Genomic DNA, 17,500 nt, shown 5'->3' on the forward strand with positions numbered 1-17,500 from the left:
CCTCCAACAGACAAAATAAGAGTGAGAAAAACAAGGAGAGGAAAGACGTAGCCAAAATAATAAGTACTGATAACTCGAAACATCCATTAGATGTGATGCTGTATGTGAGAGAATATCATCCCACCCGCTGATTTCTCCAGGGTGACGCTTCCACGCCGAGAGAGAGAGAGAGAGAGAGAGAGAGAGAGAGAGAGAGTTGCTTGGTAGAGCCATAATAAATCTTAAGAGATGCGAAAAGATAAAATTTTACTGTGAAAAAAGAAGAGACAAAGGATCTCTCTCTCTCTCTCTCTCTCTCTCTCTCTCTCTCTCTCTCTCTCCTTTCTCTCTTTCCCCTGGAATTTCGCGGAATTTTAAACATTGCAGTTAGGCAATGATTTCAGTATTCGGAGATTTACCTGGTATGGATATTCGCTTTTATTTACTCTGATCAGGTTTTATACACACACATATATATATATATATATATGTATATATACATATATATACGCATATATATATATATACATATATATATATATATATATATATATATATATATATATATATATATATATATATATATGTATATATCTCTCTCTCTCTCTCTCTCTCTCTCTCTCTCTCTCTCTCTCTCTCTATATATATATATATATATATAGATATATTCATATATACACATATATATATACATATATATATATGTATATATATATATATATATATATGTATCTATATACACAAACATATATATGTATACACATACACACATACACACACACACACACATATATATATATATATATATATATATATATATATATATATATATATATATATATATATATATATATATAAAGACAGCAAATGAGGGTAAAATCCAAGAAAGAAGAGATAGAATTATCAGAACTGTCCAAAAATAGACGAACTAAAAACCCAAGACTTTTTTGAAGACAAATCAGACCAAATTGAGGAAACACTATATGAGGGAAAAACAGGTTGATGAAAAAGAAGACATGGAACAGGGCACCAACATATATCTATTTTAAAGGATGAAAAGGGAAATATCAGCAAGAAAGATCGAGGGATAAAAATTTAAGTGGATTTCTATCCAATGCTATACAATAGCGATATAAGAAATAACTTCACCAATAGAAATAAAGTCTCAGTAGAAGTGAAGAAAAAGAAAGAAAACAAAAAAAGCCATGAAAAGAGGCAAAGCAGCAGGAGAAGATGGCCTAACAATTGATTTAGTGATAGATGGAGGTGATTTTATAACTTCACCAATAGAAATAAAGTATCAGTAGAAGTGAAGAAAAAGAAAGAAAACAAAAAAGGCATGAAAAGAGGCAAAGCAGCAGGAGAAGATGGCCTAACAATTGATTTAGTGATAGATGGAGGTGATTTTATAACCTCACCAATAGAAATAAAGTATCAGTAGAAGTGAAGAAAAAGAAAGAAAAAATCATGAAAAGAGGCAAAGCAGCAGGAGAAGATGGCCTAACAATTGATTTAGTAATAGATGGAGGAGATTTTATAGTAGTAAAACTTACAGAACTTTACACAAATTGTTTGTAAGGATGCTCTATTCATACAGCTTGGAGAAACTTTGTCATTATATTAATTCACAGAAAGGGAGACAAAATTGCCTGAAAAATTACCGCCCAATAAGTTTACTCTGAGTAATGTATAAAATATTTACAAAGATTATATCAGGTCGAATAGAAAGATAGATAGACTTTAATCAATCAAGAGAGCAGGTAGGTTTTACAAGCAGGTATTCAACAGCTGACTATATCCACGTAATTAACCATTTAATTAAAAAATCAACAAAGTATGACAAACTACTATGTATGGCCTTTATAGACTAATAAAAAGTTTTGATTCTGATAAAACTTCAGCAGTAATGAAAGCCTATTAAAAGCAAGAAATTGATGAATTTTATGTTAAAACACTTGAATATATATACAGGTAGTACAGCAATTCTAAAACTACACAAAGAACAGGAGAAAATTCTGATTGAGCAATGAGTTAGACAGGGAAACTCCATATCTCCCAGATTATTCATAGCTTGCCTAGAAGAAGTTTTTAAGAATTTAGATAACGAAAATGGGGAATACTTTAATAACTGACGATTTATAGATGACATAATTGTATTTAGAGAATCATGAGAGGAATTGCAAAAGGTGATAGAAGATTTGAATGGGGAAAGCAGAAATGTAGGACTGAAACTGAATATTTGTATAACCGAGACAAGGGTTATGGACGAGCCTCTAGAGAATTTTAAATCATCTATTATCAAATTTCTACACAATTTATTTTACTCATGCTGTATTGTATCGTTGAATGACCTTTATAGTGCCTAATGTTTCGACTATGCCGTAAATCCTATAATCCATCCACCCATAATCTAAGTCTTTGAGGAATGAAATTTCAGCTCATAAGAATAGGACTCCTATCATGTCATTAAAAGCCATAAAAGTCATTTCGAACAAGCCTTGTTTATAATTGGCAATCCATCTCTCGTCTATAAAGCACTGTTTCTGATAATTACAGAACGTCAATCGACAGCAGTTGCAATGGCAACGTCTACAAAGCGTTTTCTCTCATGTTCAGCTAGGGAAATCGGGGACGATATTCACAGATATTTTACCAAAGGAAGGAAAATTATTTCCATACATTACTTTTACTGTACATACCGAGCCCATTTTCCTTTTATAATAAAATAAGCATTTGGCTACCCTTTCTTATTATAGCCAGAAAATATAGAAATGTAAAACGTTAAAATTTACAAAGCATTGAAATGATGGCATAATTTGTTAGATATTTCTTAATAGGAAATTTTTAGACAGATACACACACACACACACACACACATATATATATATATATATGTATATATATATATATATATATATATATATATATATATAGAGAGAGAGAGAGAGAGAGAGAGAGAGAGAGAGAGAGAGAGAGAGAGAGAGGTCATGAAAGCAAAATGTACATAAATCCTATAATTCCAATAAATTGGGAACCAAAACTATACATTGAAATAAGCAGGAGTTAAAAGGTTAAGATTCAATTGTCAAATTCCACTTGGACAAAGACAGGATTACCCTGACACGATAAATAAGTTAATATGCTGGTCAGATTCCCTGTTCCTATCTTCCCCGGGTGGTCTTGAAGGTATGATGTCCGAAATTTTTTGATGTAGATATGATGCATTGAGAAAAGAGCCTCTCTTATCTGCCACTTTCGTTTGGTTTGATTATAGTGTACGTAACCATTCAAAAATGAAGGATATATATTTAGACAGATATGTTTACACACGCACAAGCTCCAGGCACATCCCCTCCTCTCATTAAGGTATGACTACTACTCCCCCCCCTCCTAACCGAGGGATGGGGCGAGCTGAGCGTTACCGGTAAGATATATATATATATATATATATATATATATATATATATATATATATATATATATATATATATATATATATATATATATATATATATGTATATATATATATATATATATATATATATATATATATATATAATATATATATATATATGTATGTATATATATATATATATATATATATATATATAGATATATATATATATATATATATATATATATATATATATGTATGTATATATATATATATATATATATATATATATATATATATATATATATATATATAAATATGCAGACATTTACTCTTTCTTATATAAGGGATATGACTGTGCATAACAATCCGTCATTTACCTGATCTTTTTTTTTTCTTTTTTTTTTGCTGCTTTTCTGTCCAGCAAAGAACTTCAGTAGAGAAAGCTCCTTAAGGTCCTTCGATCTAATCTTTTGAGTAGATCTCCCGCGGAGCATTTATAAGCGAAGGACACAATACGTCTCCCACTTCCAAAGTATCCTGATCTCAGATTAAAAGTTAAAGCCTTTTATCGAAAGAAGCTCTGGGAAATCTCCTTTCATAGAGTGACTGTACGTCCCCGTGTATGTTTTTGGGGGAAGTTGGGGTCCTTGTGAGGTTAAGAGCGATCAATTTATGTCTCAGATTCTCTGTCGTATATAGGCTGTTTGAGTCAAATACAGACTGATGACATTTCTTAATCTGAACCCTAACCAATGCAGCCGCTCAGCGACATGCGCGAGATTGTTCTTATTTTGGTCAGAAGTGGGCTAACCCGGTATTCTTTTAACCCTGGTTTGAATGAGCTTTGATCGAGGCTAAATTACATTGGTGTTAGTACTGGTTGGGTTTTTTTTAAATTAGAATATATTCAATCCATTTTCAAGTTGTGAGTTGATGATGTAATAGATTAAATTCAGTGTTTAATTCTGTTATTATTATTATTATTATTATTATTATTATTATTATTATTATTATTATTATTATTATTATTATTATTATTACTACTACTTGCTAGTGTACAACCCTTGTTGGAAAAGCAGGATGCTATAAGCCCAGGGGCCCCTACAGGGAAAATAACCCAGTTAGGAAAGGAAACAAGGAAACAGCAAGAACATTAAAATAAATCTTTCCTAAATAAACTATAAAAACTTTAACAAAACAAGAGGAAGAGAAATTAGATATAATAGTGTGCCCGAGTGTATCCTCAAGCAAGAGAACTCTAACACAAGACAGTGGAAAACCATGGTACAGAGGGCAGGGCACTATCCAAGACCTGAGAACAATGGTTTGATTTTGGAATGACCTTCTCCTAGGAGAACTGCTTACTATAGCTAAAAAGGCTTTTTTTTTTCTTTTTTTTTCTTCTTTTTTTTACTACAGCATCTACATTTATTTCTTAATTTTGATATAAAACTCCGAACTGTAATATCGTAAAGGAGAGTTAATTTGACAAGCCCTTCATACATTCCCATCTTATTTCTTTTGCACACGTGGCAACGTACTGTATTTTTCTCCCCCAATCCTGTGACATTCCTGTTATCTAGTCCTATGATCATCCATTTATATACTCCAAGACACTTCATATCTTCCAACATATATAATGAGAATCAATACCCCATCTTTCTGATTCCCGTTTATCCTTACTACCTTACCTTTGCTCACATTTACAAAACTTTTCCATTTTACGAACCCATTCATATCCTTTTAGCTGTCTCACAGAATCATATACTAAGATCAGCTATTGTACATCGCATTCACAACTCATTTCCTTATCTCCCAACTTTCCACCTACATCCACTATCATTTCTCTGACCTTTCACACCACTCCATCCATAAAGTCGTTAAAAATACAAGGATATATAATACACTAACGTCATACACCTCTTTTCACGCCTAATAAGCCCATCTCCTACCTACATACTCAAACTCATGTTTTAATTCCATCTACACTTTACATTATCATTGTGGTGGCTTATGTGGTAACGTCCCTGACTGGTGATTGCCATACTAGGGTTCCAGTCCTGCTCAAATTCATTAGTTCCTTTGGTCGCTGCAACCTCACCATCCTTGTGAGCTAAGGATGGGAGGTTTGGGGGACCCTATAGGTCTATCTGCTGAGTCATCAACAGCCATTGCCTGGACTTCCCTGGTCCTAGCTTGGGTGGAGAGGGTGCCTGGGGTGCTGATCATATGTATATATGGTCAGTCTTTAGGGCATTGTCCAGCTTCCTACGGCAATGTTACTATCCCTTGCCTCTACCATTCATAAGCGGCCTTTAAACCTATAAACCCTCTACATAAACATTTAAAAGGTTCATATATGTAAATTACAAGCGTTTTATCTTTGCTTTCAAACTCACTAATGGATGTATCAGCGCAAACAAGTTAATCTCACGCTTTCTTCTTTGCATAAAACTACATTGCTTTCCCCCTATTTTTCTTCTATTAACTGTCTTAATTGCATAATCAAAATTCTCCGATATATAAGTAACAGTATGTCCCAATAATTCTTGCATTCACCTTAATGCCTTTAATTTTTTCACAGCTGAACAATTATTTTATAACCAGAAGTACCTTATAAACATTTCTGATACAATAAGTCATCTCCTCCCGGTGTCTTTTTTCTTTAGCTTCCTAGGAGCCTTTCTTACATCCTATAAAGTCCCATTCACAAGAAATCACAGCCTTACAGTAACCGTTTCAAGTCTATCACAATTCAGCTCTGATTTATTCAAATCCTGTACATCTAGCAAATTCTTATATTCACCCTCTCGATCCATGACTACATTCACATCCAACATCCTCCATCAGCATAATCTAATCTGATTTATTTATTCATTAAATTTCCTTCCTGCATGTGCTTCCCCATAAGAACTTTGTTTTCTCCTTTCTCTATATGTTTTCCTGTTTCTGTTATTCGCTATCTTTTCCTCTCTCACATTATACAAGACAGCCCTATCTATTCTTTTGTAATTCTGCACCTGGCTTTGTCCATCTCATCTGAACGTTTCTGCTGGAAGAATTCATGGAAAATTTTGGTGGTATTTGCCCTAAATGTAACAACATTCTGTCTTCCACTAATTGACTGATGAAGACCTCGTCCTTATGTAAGGAAAACTATATAGTCTCTCTTCGGCTAGGTACTGTTACATATTTTTCAAAAAGGTCACATTTGCTTGTCCGCTCTTCATCCTTTTAACAAAATTCATCATTAATTTTTTAAATGCTTCATCTCGAGACAGTTCTTTTGGCCTATCAGCTTGTACTTTTTTTTTTTGATTTGGGAGAATAATCTTCTTTGTATACATCTTTTCCCACTTCTATGTGGGGTCGATGTTTCTGGTCAGCTTTCTCCATCTACCTCTGTCCCACACTTCATCACCGGTTAATCCCTTTGATCGAAGGTCATTCTTGATACAGTCCATCCACCTTCGCTTTGGTCTCCGTCTCCTCGTTCCATTTACCTTCATTTCCATCCCTCTCCTCCCAATATACAGTTCATCTCTTCTCATGACATGAACATACCACCTCAGTCTTTTTTTTTGGATCTTATCTGATAGTTTTCTAACTCCTGTGGTAACCCTAATTACCTCATTCCGTATCTTATCTCTTCATTGGGAGAATAATCAGGGTCGATTTGTCTGATTAGGTATTTTGGGATAGACTTACCATATCGGAAAAAAGTTCTTAGAAATATGTAGTTGAAATATATAGTTGGAATGCACGAAAAACATGATTTTGTGATAGGAGATCCCTAGATTGTGTATAAGGAGTAATGTATCATTTTGAAACCAGTTTCATTAAGAATGAGAAGCTTAGAGAACATACGATTTGACACAAAAAACCTGAATTCAGCATATTTTGTAGCTGATATAAGACTTTTTATAATTACAGTAAATCTGAGAAAAACACCAGCGTCTGTGTAAAGAGAGACAAACACTTTCATTTCCAAGTTCCAAATAATATAAGTGAAAAATGATCTTCTTTTCTTTTCTAAACTTTTCAAACAGACAGAAGTTCAAAGATACGATTTTTGAACTAAACAGGTTCTATTTGTTTGAATTTATATTGGAATATTAAACTAGAATAACAAATGATATGTTGGTAAAGATTAATGAGGTGGATTTTACGAATGAAAAAAAATGGAATTAAGAAAATGCAATCAGAAATAAAGAAGCCAGGATATCGAGGGGTAAATAGTGCTTGAAATGTAGAAGGGTTTGGGCTAGGATATCATGATGTCAAAGGAAAGCAGAAACGAGGAACTATCAAGTGAAAACAAAAACCTTTTCACAAAAAAAAAAAAAAAAAAAAAAAAAAAAAAAAAAAAAAAAAAAAAAAAAAAAAAAACTAAGAGCTAAAAGAATTGTGTGATTTCCAAAAAAAAAAAGTAAATTAACAAATGAAGAACAAAATATATAAAACCATCAAAAGATTCATGTGTGTGAAGGACACAATGTAGATAAAGATAATTCTTAATCTCTTAGACGCAAACTGAGATGTGAGTATTCAGTTTCCTTAGGAAGCGGCCCACGTAGCAATGATTAAGATTTGTTACGTTCGCCAGTGGCATTTGGACGCACGCTCCTTACCTCTCTCACGGAGGGAGGCGCTTGGAACTCATCATTCTTCTTACACTACAAAACGAGGCTGTAGAAGCTTAGACAAAATTTATTGCCCGAGACGGTTTCATTTCTCCTGGACTCACGTGAAGTGGTGGAGGCAAAGCACTGCACCGAGTACACTGGTAAAAAAAAAAAAAAAAAAATTAATAAATGTTGCCAGGCATTTACCGTCTTAGATACGGATATATTGACGTAAAGTAAATCCTGGAATAAATATTGCCAGGCATTTACCGTTTTAAAGTCGGATATATTGACGTAAAAAATCCTGGAATTAATGTTACCAGGTATTTACTGTCTTAAATACGGATGTATTGACGTAAAGTAAATCCTGGAATAAGTATTGCCAGGCGTTTACCGTTTTAAAATCGGATATATTGACGTAAAAAAATCATGGAATTAATGTTACCAGGCATTTACTGTCTTAAAAACGGGTAAATTGACGTAAATTCCTGGAATAGATGTTGCTAGGCATTTGCCGTATTATAAACGGATATATTGGCGTAAAAGAATCCTGGAATTAATGTTACCAGGCAATTACTGTCGTAAAAACGGGTATATTGACGTATAGTAAATCCTGGAATAAATGCTGCCAGGCATTTGCCGTATTATAAACGGATAATTTAGCGTAAAAGAATCCTGGAATTAATGTTGCCAGACATTTACCGTTTTAAAATCGGATATATTGACGTAAATTCCTGGAATAAATGTTTCCAAGCATTTGCAGTTTTATAAGCGGATATATTGACGTAAAAGAATCATGGAATAAATGTTGCCTGGCATTTACCGTTTAAAAAACGGATATATTGACGTTAAGGGGTGATATTACGGTCAGAAACCCGTAAAATATAATACAGTACAGCAAAATTACGGTCGCCTGTATTTTACTGAAACACGGCTAAGAACAGTTTATTTTTAAGGAGAATATCCGATTAAAATCACGTTTTTTTAACAGTGTACTTTTTACAATAAAAATAGCCTTTACGGCTATAAAGACATTTTCAAAGAAATATCAGGCGAAATAAAAGGAAATTTAAAAGGATATCTACTTACATGAAAAGAACACAGTAAAATTACGATATAAATATCACTGCAAATTGATTTATGGATATCACAAATAACGTCTGAAAAAAAAAAAAACTGTCTCTAAAGCTATAGAAAATCTACAGTCGCATCATAAAATAAATGACTGAATTAGGTTAAAGATTAAAAAAAAAATCCAAATTGTTACTGATGAGAACAAAACGTCATGGAAGTAAGCAATTTAAAAACTCATCTTTCTTCATATTATCGTAAATTCTGAAATTTTTAACCAAAGATGGGAGGGACTAGATTTCTGTGATAAGTGCTTTATTTTCATATATTTCTAGACTTGAAATTTGAAATAAACAGGAAAAATATAATTATGTGATCACCACCAGCTAAAAAATAACATTTGGGAATTAATGAGTCATAAGAAGAACTCATAAATTTGTAAAATTATGATAGCAGTATTCCTTCCTTAATGCTAAATTGCACCATAATAAGTGCTTTTCATTTATGCTGAATGTCCTCCCTGGTCTTGGTGCAGGTCCATGTGTCATAATTCCTTAATTTTGCAATTCAGAATAATTCTTTATTTGGACCCATTATGGAATTGTTACTGTCCCTGGCCTCTGCCATTCATGAGCGACCTTTAAATCTTTAAACCTTAAAAATGGATGAGAGAAATAATCTGAATTAAATTTTGGGCGACCCTCAACTGTGAAAAACGATACCTTTCGCTTTGGCTAATGACATAAACTGCAGAACCTAACCATATCAAAATGTGAGGATTGGATGCTGGCTTGATTTCCGAAACGCCACATCTCGCTCAAACTCGATAGTTTCTTTGGTCGCTGCAACCTCACCATCCTTGTGAGCTAAAGATGGGGCCTTTGGGGGAGCCTATAGGTCTATCTGCTGAGTCATCAGCTGCCATTGTCTAGCCCTGCTTGGTACTAGCCTGGGTGGAGAGGGGCATTCTCTAGGGAATTGTCCTGCTTGCTAGGGCAATGTCACTGTCGCTTTCCTTTGTCATTCATGAGCGACCTTTAAACCTTTAAACTCGAGTTTTAGTAATAAGTCATGCTCTTTAGACTATTTCCTTAAAACCAGTTGTTACGTTACTGTTAATGATAGAACTTTTCTTTTTCTTAAGGAAACGACAGCCAATTACATTATGAAAAGCTAATATAATATAAATTCCTATATTTTTTTTTTTCAGATGATAGGTAAACATATCATTAGGTATATCACTAAGAATACAAGGTAACATAAATAGAGAAACTGGAATGTTTCACGTTTCTTACTCCAATCGATTTAATCAGGAGATTACGTCTTAGCCATATCAGTATTATTACATTTAGTCTATGATGAATGAATGAATGAATGAATGAATGAATGAATGAATGAATGAATGAATGAATGAATGAATGAATGAATGGTATTTATTTGGCATCATGACATCAGTGGTCATTGATGGCGGTTAGATTATGTTTAATAAACAATTGATAACTTAAAATAAATGCTAAGAAGGCAGAATTGAATAAATAACTTAACAATGAAGCATTTAAAATTTGGGATATCATTTTAATAACAAGTAAAAAAGCCAGCTTTTAATACGAAATTAAAAGGTCATCTAGTTATCCCATTATTATTATTATTATTATTACTATTATTATTATTATTATTATCATTATTATTATTATTACTACTACTACTACTACTACTACTACTACTACTACTACTACTACTACTGCTACTACTACTACTAACAAAGCTACAACCCTTGTTAGAAAAGCAAGATGCTATAAGCCCAAGGGCTCCAACAGGGAAAAATAGCCCAGTGTGGAAATGAAATAAGGAAATAAAGAAACTATAAGAGAAGTAATGAACAGTAGAAATAAAATATCTTAAGAACAGTAACAACATTAAAACATATCATCCAAATATAAACTATAAAAAGAGACTCATGTCAGCCTGTTCAACATGAAAACATTTGCTGCAAGTTTGAACTTTAGGTCAGCGTAAAACAAATAGGTCATATAGAATTATGTCAACGTCAGTGTCATAAAGTGTCATCTTCAAATAATTTCAGGGTCGTCGAAAATGATATAATAATGTGAAATCAAGGTCAGATTAGAATGGCCATTTTATTTCCTAACTTTATATCTTGCGTCAAAAATACTGAAATTTCAAAAGGTCAAATTTTCAGCGAATATTTTTATGTCGAACAGGTTGACATAAGTCTCTTTTTATGGCTTATATATGAAAGATCTGTTTTAGTTTTGTTACTGTTCTTGAAATATTTTATTATAATTGTTTATTACATCTGTTGTAGTTTATTTATTTCCTTATATCTTTCCTCAATGGGCTATTTTTCCATGTTGGAGATCTTGGGCTTATAACATCCTGGTTTTGCAATTACGGTTGTAGCTCAGTTAATAATAATGATAATAATAATAATAATTCTCTTTTTTTAGTTAATATATGAAAGATCTATTCTAATGTTGCTACTGTTCTTAAAATATTTTATTTTAATTGTTCATTACTTCTCTTGTAGTTTATTTATTTCCTTATTTCTTTCCTCACTTGGCTATTTTTCCCTGTTGGAGCCCTTGGGCTTAAAGCATCCTGTTTTTACGTCTTAGCCATATCAATATAATTACAGTCAGTCTATGATGAATGAATTAATGAATGATTAGTATTTATTTGGCATCATGACATCAGTGGTCATTGATGGCGATTAGATTATGTTTAATAAACAATTAATAACTTAAAATAAATGCTAAGAAGGCAGAATTGAATAAATAACTTAACAATGAAGCAGTTAAAATTTGGTATATTATTTTAAAAACAAGCAAAAAAGCCAGCTTTTGATTAGAACTTAAAAGGTCATCTAGTTATCCCATTATTATTATTATTATTATCATTATTATTATTATTATTATTATTACTACTACTACTACTACTACTGCTACTGCTACTACTAACAAAGCTACAACCCTTGTTAGAAAAGCAAGATGCTATAAGCCCAAGGGCTCCAACAGGGAAAAATAGCCCAGTGTGGAAATGAAATAAGGAAATAAAGAAACTATAAGAGAAGTAATGAACAGTAGAACTAAAAATCTTAAGAACGGTAACAACATTAAAACATCATCCAAATATAAACCATAAAAAGAGACTCATGTCAGCCTGTTCAACATAAAAACATTTGCTGCAATGTCAACGTCAGTGTCATAAAGTGTCATCTTATAATTTCAGGGTCGTCGAAAATGATATAATAATGTGAAATCAAGGTCAGATTAGAATGGTCCTTTTATTTCCTAACTTTATATCTTGCGTCAAAAATACTGAAACTTCAAAAGATCAAATTTTCAGGGTATGTTTTTATGTCGAACAGGTTGACATAAGTCTCTTTTTATGGCTTATGTATGAAAGATCTGTTTTAATTTTGTTACTGTTCTTGAAATATTTTATTATAATTGTTTATTACATCTGTTGTAGATTATTTATTTCCTTATGTCTTTCCTCACTGGGCTATTTTTCCATGTTGGAGCTCTTGGATTTATAACATCCTGGTTTTGCAACAACAGTTGTAGCTCAGTTAATTAATAATAATAATAATGATAATAATAATAATAATAACAATAATAATAATAATAATAATAATAATAATAATAATAATAATTCTCTTTTTTTAGTTAATAGATAAAAGATCTATTCTAATGTTGCTGCTGTTCTTAAAATAGTTTATTTCAATTGTTCATTACTTCTCTTGTAGTTTATTTATTTCCTAATTTCTTTCCTCACTTGCCTATTTTTCCCTGTTGACCCCTTGGGCTTAAAGCATCCTGCTTTTCCAACTTGGGATGTAGCTTAGCTAATAATAATAATAATAATAATAATAATAATAATAATAATAATAATAATAATAATAACAACAATAATAATAATAATAACAACATTCTACTTTCCAACTAGGGTTGTAGCTTAACTGGTAGTAATAGTAGTAGTAATAATGATAATAATAGTATTAATAATAATAATAATAATAAATCGTTCATTTGTTATTTTACCTCCAATATTACTACACCAAAACTGAAATATTCACATGCACTCAAAAAAAAAAAAAAAAAAAAAAATTAAGAAACGAACAAAAATGAAAATGGACATCTAGAATCTAAGAAACAACGTAGGAAAAAGAAGTGGGGTGGGGGTGGGGCGGGGTGGCGGGGTGGGATATTGTGAAGATCATGGCCCTATGTCACAATGGGAAAGTCGCCGTGATAAGTTACGCGCTTAAGTTAGACGTAAGAGGATTCTTAACTTGATATACGTGTTGGATCCTGAACAAACGGCTAAGATCTTCTTTGGATGTTCTTATTCAGATTATTTTGCTTTGGTCTCTTTTCCCTTGCTTGGTTCTCATTTCTTGCACTATTTCCTTATTTCGTTCATTTCTCTGTTTGCTTGTTTCTTAGCTTCTGCTTTCTGCTCTTTTCGTTCTGTTCGTAAATGTCATTATGAGCTTGGAATGTTAATAAGTTCAGCCTTTAGTGGTAAGGTGTTTATTCATTCTTATTTTTTATATTCCGTTTATTGCTTGATTCATTTCTCTAAATAAACCCACACACATACACACACACACACTCACACACACACACACACACACATATATATATATATATATATATATATATATATATATATATATATACCTGTATATATATACATGTATATTCAAATAAGCCATATATATTTTGATATATTAATGTCTGGATTCTCTTAACGACCTCGGGATCAGAGCCCCAGGCGAAATCGTATATATACATATATATATATATATATATATATATATATATATATATATATATATATATATATATATATATATATATATATATATAAATATATTCAGCCACAAAAATATCACATCACCGCTTCAGTTGCGTGAATGACATTTAGGTAATAGTAATAATAATAATAATAATAATAATAATAATAATAATAATATTTTAATTTAATGGTCACATGGCATATGCTCTTGTTTAAACCCTGGGATAACTGAGAGACGAGGTGAATGGAACTAAACTCTATTAAACAATCATCGAGTTTATATACAGCGACTTGCGAGCAAAAACGTCTGAAAAATTCAAATACGATAAGGCATTAACTTGTATGATAACACAGATTGTTCTATTAAAAGTGTGGGAAAGAGCGAGTGATAGGATAAAAAATCAAAAGAATTATAGTGTACGAGCGTGTATGGAACACGTGTGGGTACACCCATCCGTGTTGTCATGCAACTTAGTATCATGCTATTTGCTCACCAATCAATAGATGTTGAGACAAGAAAAAAGTAAATTGGAAAAAATCTCTCTAATATAAAAATTGAAAGATAAAGCGTCAATAAACCTTCCATAAAGATAGACGTAAACTATTACAATCTACCTAATCAAATAACTCGATCATGTGATTGAGACATTATGTGTCCAAAAGTAAACAACAGTCCAGGTGACTTCCTCCCTGGACGGGGTCCCGGCCAACCTTCGATCATGCACCTATCCGCTAACGCAAATAAGCAAAATTCATTAATTCGAAATTGATTGCATCAGAAGACAGTTTGGTTTTCAATCTCTCTTCCTAGGCGCAGTTCTCTTGCTATCCAGAAGTAACGGAAAGATAATTAACATACTAAGGATGATTTTTTTTCTTTACAGGTAACTGAACTGGACTGTAAATTTATCTCCGTTTTATTTGCGCACACACAAACACACATTTCAATGAATTTTTAAGTAATAAATCGCAAAGATTTGTTGTTGACGGGAATCATAGTGAGTATAGGAATGTGATATCTGGAGTTCCTCAGGACAGTGTTCTTTCATGGCCCATTTCTTTTCATACTATATACACATGGCATGTGATTTGGCCTAGAAAACACGCTTGTTACATATATAGAGGATGCTACACTCTTTGCATCAATTCCATCTCCTGAATGTAGATCTGAAGTTGCTGAATCTCTCAATAGAGATCTATTTCTCCTTGTTTCCTTTCCTCTCTATGCTATTTTCCCTGTTGGAGCCCCTGGGCTTATAGCATCCTGCTTTTTATAACTAGGGTTCTAGCTTAACAAGCAGTAATAATAATAATAATAATAATAATAATAATAATAATAATAATAATAATAATAATAATAATAGCTAAAATTAGTGTATGGTGCAAATTATGCGGTATGAAGTTGAATCCTAACTAAACTCAAAGTATGACTGTATGTAGGTCAAGGACAGTGGCTCTTCAACATCGGGATCTCAGCATTGATAATGTTTCTTTGACTCTGTACAACTCTTTTGAAATATTAGGCGTGGTTCTCGACAGCAAATTTACTTTTGAGAAACACAATAGGTCTGTGTCTTCTTCAATTGCACAAAAAAAACGGCTTATTGAGAAAGTCTTATAATATTTTTTGGTGATCAATCTATTCTGAAGAAGCGTTTTAATTCTTTCATTTTACCTTATTTCGAGTATTGTTCTCCTGTCTGGTCTTCAGCTGCTGATTCTCATCTTAATTTATTGGACAGAAACTTACAGTCTATTAAAGTCCTTATTCCAGATCGCCGTCGTTCAATTAGTTCGTTATGCATGTTGCATAATATTTTTCATAATTCTAATCATCCTTTACATTCAGATCTTCCCAGACAATTCCATCCTGTTCGTAATACCAAGCATGCGGTTAGTTTTAATAGTCAGGCCTTCTTCATCATGTTTCTCAATACTACATAGTATTCGAGAAGTTTTACTCCAGCTGTGACCAAGTTGTGGAATGATCTTCGTAATCGGGTAGTTGACTCAGTAGAACTTCAAAAGTTTAAACTTGCTTCAAATGTTTTTATAATGAACAGGCTGACATAAGACTTTCTATAGCTTATATGTGAAATATGTATTTTGATGTTGTTACTGTTTTTGAAATATTCTATTTTAATTGTTTGTTATTTCTCATAAAGTTTATCTATTTTTTCATTTCCTTTCCTCACTGGGCTATTTTTCCTTGCGGGAGCCCCAGGGTTTATTTTATCTTGCTTTTACACCTATGGCTGTAACTTGGCTAGTAATATATATATATATATATATATATATATATATATATATATATATATATATATATATATATATATATATATATACCTGTATATATACATATATATACAGTATATGTATATATATACATATATATATATATATATATATATATATATATATATATATATATATATATATATATATGTATGTATGTATATATATACAGTATATATACATATATCTATATATATATATATATATATATATACAAATTATATATATATATATATATATATATACATATATATATACTGTATATATATATATATATATATATATATATATATATATATATATGTATATATATATATATATATATATATATATATATATATATATATATAGAGAGAGAGAGAGAGAGAGAGAGAGAGAGAGAGAGAGAGAGAGAGAGAGAGAGAGAGAGAGAGAGAGAGAGAAAAGTTGTTGTTAAGAATATTCAGAGAGACACATGTAAAATGACAAAGGGCATCACGTGCAACTGCAGACAGGTGTTACTCAGTCAAGTCACGTCCAACTGTCAAATACTTCAGTGGAGGAATGGCCTCCAGACTTGTCAAAGCGCTTCAAGTATCGCTTCTTTCGCATGTCAATTCTTTATTGCGTTTGAAAGCACGAAACTGACTTAAAACTTCGAACTATTTCTTTTGAATTAACCTGGTGTTATAATGATCCAGTTTTAATGTCTATGACATCTTCGCTTTTATGGTTTTTAAATCGAATTTATTCTTATTCTTTATTTCGATTGTTCAATACTTCTCTTGTAGTTTATCTATTTCCTTATTTCATTTCCACGCTGGGCTATTTTTTTCCTTGTTGGTGGCCTTGGCTTACCTGATAATAATAATGATAATAATAATAATAATAATAATAATAATAATAATGATAATAATAATAATAGTAATAATAAATGATATTGACGTCAATTACTATCGATGTCAAGTGTCAGAAAACTCAAAATCAATCAATTAATCAATGTCTATGACGTTCTAACTACAAAAACGCTCTGTAAATACTGCTACTGCTCAGACGAGTAACAATAAAGACTATTATTGTCACTCATAAACAGACCACGTATTGAAAGATTGGGAAAGGATGAAATAAGAAGAATGGCAGGCTTAGTAAAGATTACAGAGAGGATTAGAGTGTCACGACTGAGATGGTGTGGGCACGTTTGAGGTTGGATAGTGAGGAGGGAGTGAGGAGGGCTTGGGAGGTACCTGTAATGGGGAGATGATCAAGAGAGAGGGAGGGAATTAGATGGAGAGGTGCAGGATGCTATGGAGAGAAGACGTATGGTGAAAGA

At 32.0% G+C, this 17,500-nt stretch overlaps 1 protein-coding gene across 1 annotated transcript in view; it reads left to right on the forward strand.

Moving 5' to 3' along the window:
- The window catches only part of LOC137655238 (putative leucine-rich repeat-containing protein DDB_G0290503), a 54,334-nt gene that overhangs the window by 15,440 nt on the left and 21,394 nt on the right, over positions 1–17,500 (forward strand). The window contains exon 4 of the mRNA XM_068389122.1: positions 10,283–10,289. Within this exon, the coding sequence (XP_068245223.1) occupies positions 10,283–10,289 (7 nt within the window). The remainder of the gene's footprint in view (positions 1–10,282; positions 10,290–17,500) is intronic.

The sequence above is a fragment of the Palaemon carinicauda genome, chromosome 16, assembly GCF_036898095.1.
Source record: "Palaemon carinicauda isolate YSFRI2023 chromosome 16, ASM3689809v2, whole genome shotgun sequence".
Classification (NCBI taxonomy): domain Eukaryota; kingdom Metazoa; phylum Arthropoda; class Malacostraca; order Decapoda; family Palaemonidae; genus Palaemon; species Palaemon carinicauda.